The sequence below is a fragment of the Etheostoma cragini genome, chromosome 13 (assembly GCF_013103735.1).
Source record: "Etheostoma cragini isolate CJK2018 chromosome 13, CSU_Ecrag_1.0, whole genome shotgun sequence".
Lineage (NCBI taxonomy): Eukaryota > Metazoa > Chordata > Actinopteri > Perciformes > Percidae > Etheostoma > Etheostoma cragini.
In genome coordinates, this window is record NC_048419.1 from 17495013 (window position 1) to 17508151 (window position 13139).

At 36.4% G+C, this 13139-nt stretch overlaps 1 protein-coding gene across 2 annotated transcripts in view; it reads right to left on the bottom strand.

The window, feature by feature from the left end:
- Positions 1–3608: 3608 nt before the first annotated feature.
- The window catches only part of LOC117955897 (rho GTPase-activating protein 26-like), a 76352-nt gene continuing 66821 nt past the window's right edge, over positions 3609–13139 (bottom strand). For both annotated transcript variants that reach the window (XM_034890658.1, XM_034890659.1), the window contains 5 exons: positions 12645–12828; positions 9869–9904; positions 9641–9751; positions 8011–8102; positions 3609–5648 (listed from right to left, as the gene is read on the bottom strand). In XM_034890658.1, the coding sequence (XP_034746549.1) occupies positions 5560–5648; positions 8011–8102; positions 9641–9751; positions 9869–9904; positions 12645–12828 (512 nt within the window). In that variant the 3' untranslated portion in view covers positions 3609–5559. The remainder of the gene's footprint in view (positions 5649–8010; positions 8103–9640; positions 9752–9868; positions 9905–12644; positions 12829–13139) is intronic.

Consider the following 13139-nt stretch of genomic DNA (forward strand, 5'->3'; position numbering starts at 1 on the left):
TAAAAGACAGGGAAAGTATGAAACAAAAAATGCTGTTCATGTCCCAAAACACATTTTATGTGCCTCTTTTTATTTGTAGAGTATATATTTGATATATATATACACACACAAAATATATATATATATATAGTGCATCTCCCAAAATGTATCAGATTGTTACACAAAGTTACAGTACCCAGATTACATCAACACATATAATGTTGAATACACATCCAAATACTTTAACAAGTTTATAAGAAAGTGCAACCACATTGGTTCTAAATGGACACTACTGGAACAAACCAGGCTCATCTGATGTTTTGTAGTATTTCAGGGCAAAATGACTGACTTAAAGATGTTTTTAGATCTCGGGATAATCAGTTGTTAATTGGAATCAAATTTGTTTACAAACTTTTCAGATGCAAACGCACATATGGGTTTTCTAAAACTAAATTGTATTCAACAGAAATGTCCAAGGCGTCTGTACGTTATTACATAATGCCATAATGATTCAAGCAAACCTGGCTTAAAGTTAAAATCCTTTTAAAGTCCTTTTATTGCCAGCTGCTTTTATGCCAATGTTCTAGTTTAGTAAATGGTTTCATACAACTTTACTTTAAAATGGGGACTTACATGGCCAAGCCTAGTAATGTCAAATGGGAAAAGAAATTATCTCATGATGCGTTTTGTAACCAACAGGAATAATAGACTGGTTGGATTTTCAAAATAAAGTACCATGAACAGATGTAGTACTATTTTGTTCACTCAAAATACCATTTTAGATAAAATATACCTTTTAATCTTCACTTCAAATTGTTTTCACAGGAAGTAGGGTTATTAAGTTGTTGAGCTCAACACGGCTGAAAGGGTAATTAAATATACATACATACATACATACATCTCATATACATTTGTTTTGTATATGAGATGTAAAAATAGATACACCCATAATTGATGGAACAATATTTTTAAATTGTTATAATTTTGGAAGAAGATGCATTTTGGTCCCAAGAATCAGTGCTCAGGCTGTGAGTGACTTCATCACTTGGATGTATTCCACTAGTGCCAAATGTTATATCATGAGTTTATGTCTTTTCCTGGAGATGTAAAAAAAAAAAAAAAAAAATGATATTCAGACATTGTTTTGTTTGTAATTTCGCTTGAGAGTGCTCATTTATGAGAAGGATCTTTGTTCAGTGTCACACCTACACCAGCTTAAAAGTATGGATTGTTATCATCCAAGTTAAGTGTATGATTAATGATTTTTGTTGAGATGCACAAAATATTGTATTTCTTAATTTGCAAAGTAAGCAGTAATTTAGTTTAGACTTTATATAAAAATTATGTTTGTAAAGCAAAGTATATTAACAATGCAGACTATATATTGCCCCCCCCCCCCCCCTCTCCTCTTACATTGACCATAGTATTTTGCTTGTTCCCTGCCAGGCGCCTCTGCCTAAAATCTCTACCTTACAGATTTTTAACCATTTACCCTGAATGGTATTCATCCCTCCACAGCGAATAACTCTGAGCAGCAGTTAACAGACCAGGTAGCAGGTTGTCATAGAGATTGGTCATTTGTGTTACTCAACAGCTAACAGCACAGTAGACTCTGGACGCATGCAAGCCACTGTTCAATAAGAGCCATGATGTTTTTAATCAGCCATTCTGCCAAAGGATGGCCTCTCACTGCAGGGTTGTTCCTTGTACACTGCAGGCTTTCAGCTTCACTCGCTTACTCAGCTTCGTGGGGATTGATGGCGCTCACGTCAATGTTGATTTTTCTAGGCAAAATTTGACTTAACTGTCTGTTTTATTTGGATGACTTTTGCATACAGTAATACAGTTGTTTTCCAGGTGGTGGTGTTTCAGAAAACCAGCTTTAATGTGTAGACGTAACCATATCCCTGCTCATTTCTAAATGGCCATAGATGTACATAGCATCGCCGACATATCCAGTGCAATGTAAACAGTGTCTATTATTACAAAATATTTTTACATGGACATAACCTCTATATACATTTTTCTCTTTTACCTTTCAGCTAAATGTAAAGGCCTTGTGAAAGGGAGATAGAGAGCCATAGAAATACAATTTCAAATCAGGAAATAGAAAAACCCTTAACAACTATCACTGCTTTTAGAGACTGATCTATTGTAAAAAATAAAAGAAATAAAAAAAGACAATATTTTCTGCGACTTTGAATACATCAGTTTGATCCTCTTTGATATGAATAATTTTACCCTATCCTTTTTGTACATTAAACGAGTCAAGAAAGTAAATATTTTTCTGTTTGTTTGATAAAGTTAGATGTATTGGATACGTTAGAAAGTGTTGAAGATGTTTGTCTTGTGAAGTAAATGTAAATTCTACGAGTCAATGGGAAAGTCTATATGAATGCGCACTGTTTTAAAGTTTTAAAGAAATGACGGTGAAGGATGTCTCACTAACTGGAGGAGGTTATTGCATTATATAAGAGTGACCAAAGCTGAGGAGAAAAAAAAAGAATTAACATCAAAAAGAAGTATTCAAGCAGTTACATTTTAAGTAGCACTTATTATCCAACTTCTAGTACTTCTTTTTTTTCATTTGAAAAGTATCTTTTGTAAAGGTCCAGGCTTTGAATCCCATGTATATTGCGGTGAGGATTTACTGGTCACTTTAAAATAGAAAAAAACAAAAAAAAGTTGAATCTCCATGTGAAAGCAAATCTACCAGAGCTTGATGGAATTGCACTACCATCATACTGGTTGATAAAGTCTATTTTGTATAAAATACATGCAAATATTATCTTTAAAGATTAAGGGCAGACCATGTTTCACTGGTACATATATGGCTATGACTTTCATTGAAGCCTGTTTTGTTCGTATTTCAGTTATGTAAATGTTATCCAATGTAAAAACAAACAAAAAGTATAAAATGTTTGTTTGAAAAAAAAAAAACAATAGTTTGTTTTACTCTTCTGTAGTCAGTGTCAATATTTTCACCTATTTGATTAAGTGTTGGAATTACGTTATCTGTGTTGTTCTTTGACATTGGATTTGGCATCGTGTTGGTAACAACTTGGATGATGTATGTGTCATCACTGGAGATTCAAAAGAACTGATTTATCAACATCTTACACAATAAAGTTTTCTGTTTTTCATTGCTCAGCTCCAGTTGTTTTATTGTTTCTCTCAAATCTCAGTTATTAAAAATGACATGGAAATGTTGATTATTATATGTACTAAATTGTAAAGACGGATCATTTAAAGAATGAGTTGGAGATTTTGGAAATTTGCTCATTGACTTGCTAACAGTGAAAAGAAAGTATGACAAAAAATGTCATAAAAAGTCAAAGTATGTTATAAAAAGTCAGAGTATAGGATACTATAAAAATAGACCTCACTTTTTTGGACGTACTATAATATGTATTTTTTCATAACTTTAACATACCATACCATACCGTACTATGACATGTGCATGGAACAAAATTACTTTGCAGCTGGAGCGGATTCTTTTTTTGCTGCTTTTCCATCGCAATTACTTGATTTTGAAATTAAAATACAAAGAAAGCAATGCAACATGTGTGAATACAGCCACAGTAAAAAATATTCAGGCACTAAATCTAAAAGAAACATTAAGCCATTGCAGCTGCTGAACATGTATCTTTAATTCTGCACAATCTTGTCAATTAACCAAAACATCGGAAATGATATTTAAGGCTGTAGATAGACAAATTATACAAAAATCATCTGGGCAATAACAATGAAATTAAGGAATTAAGTTAGTATGCTAAAAATACAAAATATAAAATGTCATACTTAAAAAAAATTATACCTTATCAAATGCTGTGTATTTATTTACAATGTCGAAATAACACCTTAAAATGTTTAAAAGTTCAGATTTGAGGCTGTAAGAAACTCATAAATAAGAAGTTCAGATTTAAACAAAGTAGTCTCATTTCACATTTTAGTTTTGTTGGTTTGCTCTCCCATTTGATTTTTATGTTAAAATGCTAAAATGGTCTTTCAATATTATGTCCTAACAGAAACAAAAACAAAAAACCTTTGATACAGATGTTCATCAAGTGGTTCAAAGAAAAGGTTCAGCTATGATTTATGAAATGAGGAGCCCCAAAGCAGACCAGCTTAGCATATACAGTACAAAACACAGCAATTCTGAAAAATAATGATTTCAAATGAGTGAGATACATCTCTGTTTCATTAACTTGTAAATGACAGCCATGGCAGTAAATTCTGGTTCCAAATGTCCTTCCTCAGATAATTACATAGTTAGCATAGTCTTTGCGATTCTACATAACAGAAAAAGACCTTTGTGCTGAGTCATCACTTACGTCCATAATGCATATTTTGACTTCGAAATGACTTCAACTGTTTGCTCAATGATTAAATCTGCATGATGGACTAGAAATAGATCCAGGCTTCAAATAAATACATATGATCAATTAAACTAAATATCTTTCTGAAATGAGGTTGAAAAACAACACTGATGGTTTAGTCCACAGGTGCCCTACAATGTGAAAAATACAAACAACCTGAAATAGTTCTAACATGACTCAACACTATATATGATCCTGGATCCAATTACTTCCCACAATCAAAAAATAACCAAGCTGGGGAAGCAGAGCGGGGTGTCACAGCTGGGCTTGTTATAACCAGTAGGAATCAGTTGTTACTCCTACACTGTATTGTAAACCATTACAAACAATTGTAAAATCTGCTTATGGTGCTTGTTTGAATTTGTTCACATTTTTGTGAGGGTTCTGCAGGGAGAGGCCTTATAAAGGATAGACCCGACGCTGACCCTTTGGTGAACTGTTTGAGAGGCGACCTCAGCCTGAGCTGATCTGCCCTGGGGCTCCTGCTGCTAAACTAGAGCTCTGAAACATTAGCTAGGTTGAGTCTTGTACTGGGGAATTACCAGACCACCAAAGCAAGTGCCCACAAACACATTTACAGCTGTACAACCAAAACCCAATCATTAAAATTGGCTTTAAAAGCTCCGGTCCCCTAATGGGATTAGCAATCTTTCAAACAGCGCACAGTGAGGAGGTAAACTAGCAAGTCCAAAAAAAGGCCACTTGCTTATTTATCTTGTTCACTGTCATCATCTCCATCATCTCCTCAGGACTATTTTTATATTTCTGGCTGATAAAAAGAGGACATTCTAAAGGAATGGCAGTGTAGTCCAAAGTAATAAAGCAAGGGCCTTACGGCTCAGAATTCTCAACCCATTTATACCAACCCCACACGCAATTTTCTTTTTACACACATTCCAGATTCATTACCACAATATCTTCACCAGGACTTGGGAAGTCTACACTAATCCAATAACAGCAGAACCATAGAGGAACTCATCTTTGTTTTTTTTCAGTGCAATTCAAGGGGTCCTCCTCTGGCCCTGCTTGATATCCATTCCATATGGTTCTGCTTGTGTCAATTCCCAGTCTTGTCAAGACAAGAGCCAAGAGAGGCCTCATCACCAATGATCCAGTCCAGTATAGAATACAATCTAATAGGGACTGTTCAGTCTTGGGCAGTCAACTCCAGTCCAGTTCAAGACTTTTTTTCAGCCCTGGACTATAAAAAGTCCACATAGTTTTCTGGTATCAATCCTGTTCGCCCGTCCAGAGTTCCTTCCAGCCAACCGGGCTCCCTAGAAGCATGAACTGGAGAGAGAGAAAGAAACATTTATTGTGTTTAAACATCTCAAGATACATAGAAAATATTCATAAATATGCGCAGTGGATGAACGCGTGTAATGCGGAGCCCCCCTGGGTCAGCTGAGAAAATAAAAAAACTAAACCTATGCACGGATTCATAATCTTTGCACACGGTTAAACAAACTGTGCAGAGATTCAAATCCGTTAAACTAAAAAAAGGGACGTCAACAATTTCACACTTTGCTCATTATGAGATTTGTATATGAATAGTATGTTGAGTGGACATCTCTGGCAGCCACATCACACAGCAATAGCTGGTCATAGGTGAGCATGAAATATGTGCCTGGACGAGAGATGTAAACTCCAGACAGGGTTGTTTCATACCGTTTGAAATATTGTCATCAATTGCACAAGAGAACTAGCTGAATAATGGTATAAACGTTTGGGAAATGGTATAAAGCCAAACCCAAATTTGATTGGAGTTGTTTGTTTCTGGCCACTTGACAAATGTAGGTTCAATATTCGCTCTTTTTTTTAACTCTGTTTTGGTCTCCACTACCTTCTGAGGGAAATGTTTGGCCCTTAAGTTGCTAAATGCTCTGCAATTTTCCCCATTTAGTCACCAACTTTGTCTGTCTGCTGTTTGTGCTGGGCATGTACTGTACAGTGCTTTTTGAGGAGTGTGAGGCAGGAAGACCGGATGTAGTAGGTGCAAGCTAAAAATAATAGGCAAGTTGAAGCAGAAGTTGAGCTTATTAAAAGAAATCCGACTGAAAGGTTTATTTAGATTTGAGGGTTAACATGTCCAAACTGCTTTCTTGTACGGCACGGCTTGACATGTATGAACTACAATCACAAGGCAATTATGAGGATATAACATAATTGACCTAATTGAATGTTGCTGTGGCGTGCAGTATATTATGATGTGGTTAAAAATTCACATAAACAAGAAGATGCGACCATGATGTGGGTAAAACACAGGAAGTTAAAAGAATATTGCTGCAGAGCATATTTTGTTCTTGCGGGGAATCTAACTCACAAATTCGGCAGACCATGCTTCCAAAGAGTCACATCAAGGAAAGATGCTAAATGTGAACCTAGCATGAGACATTGCACAAGATTTTTTTCTGTCTTTGATTTTCATGGATCTGCCCGATTTAAACAAATCAGTTTATGCAACAAAGTATGTATCTAATCTGTGGTGATATACATACGTAGAAGCCAAGATAAACACATTAAACATTCAATTGTTCCAGTATTCTTATGGTTGCTAAAAAGTCCTTATGAAGCTGCAGATTTTTACTGTAGGACTTTACAATGTACCATGAAAACTATTAAATACCGTTCTTCTGCCTGACAAAATGCCTTTATAGTTGCAACTGCAAGGAGATCATTTATATTTTATTTATAGGTTTTTGTGAAGGTTGGAGGGGCTGGAATTACCCTGGAGAGCACCCTGAGACCTGTACCTGTACCCTGTGTCAAGATTCTTATGCAGAAGGGAAAGGAATGAAAAAAAGAAAGGAAAACTTTCCTGTGTTCTTTGTGTGTGAGTGTAGGGTTTTAGGGTTTCTTTCATAAAGTATATAGTTGTTTTTTTCCCAAAAGAAGGCAAATTACTCCTTAGATCTGACAGATTAATAAGTGCTTGGCTGCATGCAAAAGCAAGGCATTGCAAAGAACTGCATCCGTTATACTCCAGTCTGCTCGTCGGCCTCTAATTTTCTCTGGAGACGTGTGCAACAAGAACTAGTGCACATCCATGGTTATATTAAAGCCATATTACACTTACAGTAATAAAACGGAAAAAGATATCACACCCCATGGATTTAGGCTCTCACTAACAGCAAAGTGTCAAATAAAAAGCTTCTTTGTGCAACTTCAGTGCATTGCCTCTTTCCACTAACATGAGTGTGTGTGTGTGTGTGTGGGGGGGGGGGGAATGGCATGCAGCAAAATGGCAGAATTTCAGAGTCCAACCCGCGTTTGTTACACCGAGGAGCAAACCTCCACATATGTGCGTCTGCTTTACCAACTGAGCTCACCCAGCCACATGAGTTTCAGACTTTACAAAAGGAAAAACATTAGAGAGAAATGACAGGAAGCCGTTTCAATTCTATTATGAAAACGTTAGTCAAGGGAAAATAGTGTTTCAGGTATTATATTATTCTAATATTTTGAGAAAATCCATCAACTTGGATACGTTTGAACACGTTGTCATCGCCAACGATGAAATCCAACACTACGGCTATATGAAGTCCAAACTCCCAAGGTTGACTTTTCCTTTTGACAGTAATTGTTTTTTTCAAACACCAACCCGCATTCTTTCTTCTTTCTTTTCTGCTGTCAAATCCAGAGCCTGACTCACCGTTCTCAAAGATAGTTCCAGCGATGAAGGACAGCTCGGAATTATGCTCTGCCTTGCAGGCATACAGCGCTCGAGCCTTCCTGCCCGCAATACTAGAGAGAATCAGAGAGTTAGAGTGAGACAGTCGGTTCTAGGCTGATTCAGGGGAAAAACTAATTGACAGCTTTCAGATTGAAACAATGGTTGATTTAGGCACGTCAAACCACACACAGGACATTAGGGCTGGGACAATTTGATTTTATCCAGATTTGTTTCTTTCACGATACATGCGATTCTAGAGGTATTGTGATTCAATTGTATTGAGTTTTGCAATTTTCTTTTCCTTCTTTAACAAAAACTAAAAAGTTCAATAATACACTTCTAGAGAAAATACTGTATATTTAGACATTTCTAAATGTTTTCTAAAAAGAATGTGCATCACGTGTTAGTCAGTCTGATGTAGAGAAGTAAATGTAAATGGACAGTTTTTATACAGTGCTTATCTAGTCGTAACGACTACTCAAAGCGCTTTTACATAGTACAGGAACCATTCATAATTCACTCACATTCACACACTTTGGCCAAGGTTTCCGTACAAGGTTCCACCTGCTCATCAAATAAACACTCACATACATTCACACTCCGATGCGCAGTAGATAACATGTATTTTCTGCATTTACTGTTCGTCTGTTTAGCTGGAAACAGATATGATGTAGTCGCCGTCGGCGGTTCTATATACACAGAAAAATATTTAGCTGAACCATTGGTAAAAAGAATTAATAAAAAATATTGATTCTAGGGAAAAGCGTTGATTTTAAAAATCGTCACAAAAAAATCATGATCCAAACTGTTTTATAGGTATCAAGTGGCTATTTTCACAAATGATAAAACATTTCCAGTTCTTGCGTTTGCGTTTATATTGTACATATAAAGGCCATTTCAAATTTGAGACAGATTTAAGACATATCTTACACGTCATTCTTTTATGTCCCTGTACCATTTACCGAATCAGGGTCTGCCACAGAATTGAGAAAATTAAAACCATTTGGAGTGGCTGGGATTTTGGGGGTTACAAAGCAGTGACAAGAAGCTAGCAGCTTCTGCAGCAGCAAACTTGAAACTTGAAGCACTGCATGTCTGTATTGAGCCCATGACAAGCAATTCAGCCTTCTAAATTCCCTCCTTTCATTGGAAAGATCAGAGGCCACTATATGATGGCTCCTTGAAGCTTGTGGGTTGAAATGGTCTTGATCAAGGACACTGCGGTAAGGAAGACACTTAATAAGCCTTTGGGTTAAAGAGTCTTTTCTTATTATCTTGCTGTTCTTCATGGTTTCAAAGTAAACTGGCAACAGTTGAGACATCACCTTTTGATGAGTTACCTAAGTGTATTAAAGCATATTAGCATATTACTAACATCATTGACATAATTTACAGAATAGTACTCAACGAGTGCTTAAGTCAAATTACCAGGCACTCCAACACTACAAGAAGTAGAACGTCTTGTAAATAAGAAAAACAAATATCCCGTTTTTTTCTTTTCTCTTTTGCATTTGTCACACAGATTTGCTCTTGAGAAAGATTGCCCAATGCTTCACTGTAATTGGTAGAAAGCCGTGTTTAAATCATTACACAAACAATGTGGACAAACCTGACAGGAGAGGAGTCACTGGAGGCAGAAGATGTCGGCTGTGGACTTGATGGGGCTGAGAACATCGGCCAGGAGGGAGAACGTGGTGAGGTGGGGCTGGGAGACATTGGGCTGATGGACACATACACATAAAGACTGCAAATTATAGCATATGCAGTATTATACAGATCAAAATATATATAATTTTGTGACTAGGATGACACCAAAAAATAAAGACGTTTTCCTGACCTGGTTGGTATGCTGCCACGACCCTTTGGGTTCAGCCTGGAAACACAAGAGGAAATAAAAAGCAAGATGTAAGAAGTAATCCATCCAACAAAGGAGCCATAACGTTAAGTACTGAATGGGCAAGAGCTCTCCAAGAGCTGTTGCCTCCAAAGTAAAAAGCGATACTGCTAATTAGGAATTCTGTTGCCTTGATTATTGCTAGAACCCCATGGTTAAAGTTTTAAACCAATCTTTATTTTTATTTCAGTGGGCCGACAATATATTGGCTAATCAGAAATGGCGTATTTTCATGACAATAAAACCTGAATATGGCACAGAGAACTATATTATATATAATTTGTCAAAAACATCTCTATGTGGTCAGTTGAGATGTGGTGTTTTATCTTTGACTTTTTAAACAGGACGATATGTTAATGTAGAAGAGGAAAAACGGATCTGTCCCATGGGTTTGAATGATAGAAAATTAGTTTCATTTAGTTTTCTACCGTCCTTTTTTATTGTGAACAGCGTGCCTTTTTGTATAATAAAATAAAGGCAGATGTTGATTTGGTAAATATGGATGATGCTCAAAGACTGAGATGGCTGTTCAGATGTAAAACATATAAATTAACCAGTTCTCTTATCTTAATGCCTGAAAGAAAAAAAAAAAAGGTCTTTACCAAGCTGATCCTTAGATGAGGATTTGTTGTTTGTACTGTATATACAGTGTGTGTGTGTGTGTGTGTGTGTGTATGTGTGTGTGTGTGTGTGTGTGTGTGTGTGTAAATCTCTAAATGATTTGTACGTTTATGCAACTGGATGATGTTTGCTAAATAAATTTGTGGTGTATTGTAACTCTAGTGACCCCCCCCCCCCCCCAAAGAAAAACATGTGAAATTTAGTTTTTAAAATATCATGATGGAAAATACCGTATATAACTTTTTAATTTAAAAGTGAGTCCAACAAGAACATGGTGAAGGTTTGAATATTTCAGCACACAGTTTCAATGACGTGTCCAAATAAGCAGATACAAAATGTGATATTGCGAAAAAGCAGAATGGTTTTCTTGCCGAAACAAGATGGAAGGGAACTGCAGAGTCAAGAGACATACAGTAGGTTAGTTTACCTAGTAATTTCATCCATTGTTAGTATAAAAATATTGACTGCAGCAGCTTTAAGGTAGATCATTTGAAAAAACTAAAACACTTGGGAGCAAAGGCAGAATATTTCTCAATTAACTTGCCGGTGTTAGACAGTTCCCTCCCTATATATATTTTTACAGCAAATAGGTGAGTCAGGCCATAAGTGCTTTGTTCTCCTATCCACTCTGCACCTTGAGTAACATCCACTCGTTCACAGCAGGGCCTTTTTTATAGCATACTTTGCCTTTTTTAATGAGATGAACTGTGGCTGTCATAGTGGTGCAGCTATATCCTAAGGCTAGATTTGGGCTAATAATGGTCTGTCTTTCTTTGGGAACAAATGCATGTTCCACTTCAATAATCATTGTTAATACTGTGACTCATTCAACAACACAAAAGGAAGAGCTTAACGTACATGCTGTAAGGAGTCCGTCTGCTGATGCCAACGATGCACTCCAGCAGAAAACATTGGCTATGACTCTGCAGTGGAATCACACGTCACCAGGTGACAAGCATATGGACTGGATGGATTTGAGGTGGAAAGGGAATTATTGACCTTTATTGTCAAAAGAACTTCACTTCTGGTCTACTAAATGTTTTGGAGCTTTCCTGTGTATTATATGGATGATGGAAGTTTGCGTTGACAGCATTTTGTCAGTCTTCGAAAGACTATCAACATTATGAAATTACATTAGAAAATGAATCTTATGGTTTGAAACTCTCAACAATTCAAATGTTTTGAACTGAGTGTTACGCAGATGGACCGACTCTGACTAATATGAAAAACTGATTCGAAGTGGAATCCTTTTAACTTAGCAATACACTTAGAAACAGACCTTTTTTGGGGGCCCTTGACAGATCACAATACTGGAACATGATAACAAATAACTAAAAGGATGAAACAAGCTATTTAGTATAAAAAGGACCTGTAACCTGTTTTCACTATAAAGCACTGGAACATTTACTTTCTTATGTTTCATTTTAATAGAATTCTGCTTTGTATTTATTGATGCTGATTTAAAGAAAAGAAACAGTGCAGCCAATAAAGATAATTTGATTTAAAATATCTTGATAACACTTTACAATAAGGATAAATTAAATAGCATTACTAATAATTAATTAACTGTTAATTACAGTTAAAGTGTCTAAGATTTATAAACAATGTTCATGTTTATTCAAGTTAACTACGTTTAAGTTCTCAACTTTACAATAAGGCTATCAAAGAGCATTAATAGTATAATTATGGTTTAGTAATGCTTATTCATTATTATTAAAATGTAATCAAGTGACAAATGGTTAAGTAATGCTTGTACAGCATGACCAATAATTTGTATAGGTTGGGCTTTAAGTTACTGTCTACATAAAGACACGTAAGGAACACGTAATCCTCTGCCTGGAGACTTTCAAGTCTTTTCCCTGATCTCGCTCTCTATCAAAAGTAAGTCATATGTTGGAGGAAAAAAGGAGGTGGACAACGACAACCCGTAAATAAACAATAAACAGTGTTCTCACAATGAGAAGGATGGGCTGTGAACCTTAAGACATAAATGCAACCAAACATCTCTGTCAACCACCTGGTAAAGTATATATACATAGTCCAAAAAATAGGGCCTAGAGTATCTCTGAGGAACTCCAGCAGATTCATAATCACTTACAGTGAGCTGGGCCGGATCTGCCGGGTGTCCTGCTCTCCGTTGTTGCTGGTCAGGCTGTGTCTCGGGGTTCGACCTTGGCTGCTGGCGCTGCTGCTACTGCTGTTGCTGTTACAGTTTGTAGAGGAGGAAACCGGCTGCTGCAGCTCAGCGACTGTGGTGTTGACAACACTGTTCTTCTTTTCACCTACGAGAATAGTGAATGATTTACAGGCTCTTTGGATTTTTCAGGCAATTCAATTTTATTCATATTATCAAATCATAACAAGAGTTATATCAGGACTTTTTACAGATAAAGTAAGTCTATATGACACACTATAATTTACAAAGATCCAACAATTATTCCCCCAAGAGCTAGCATTTAGTGCAACAGTAGCGAGAAAAAATACTCCCTTTTAGGGAGAAACCTTGGACAAACTCAGGCTCTTGGTGAGCTTTTATACTGACATGCCTTTTCTTGTTGTAAAATCATACGTCTGTTGACCACTCTCTCTGATT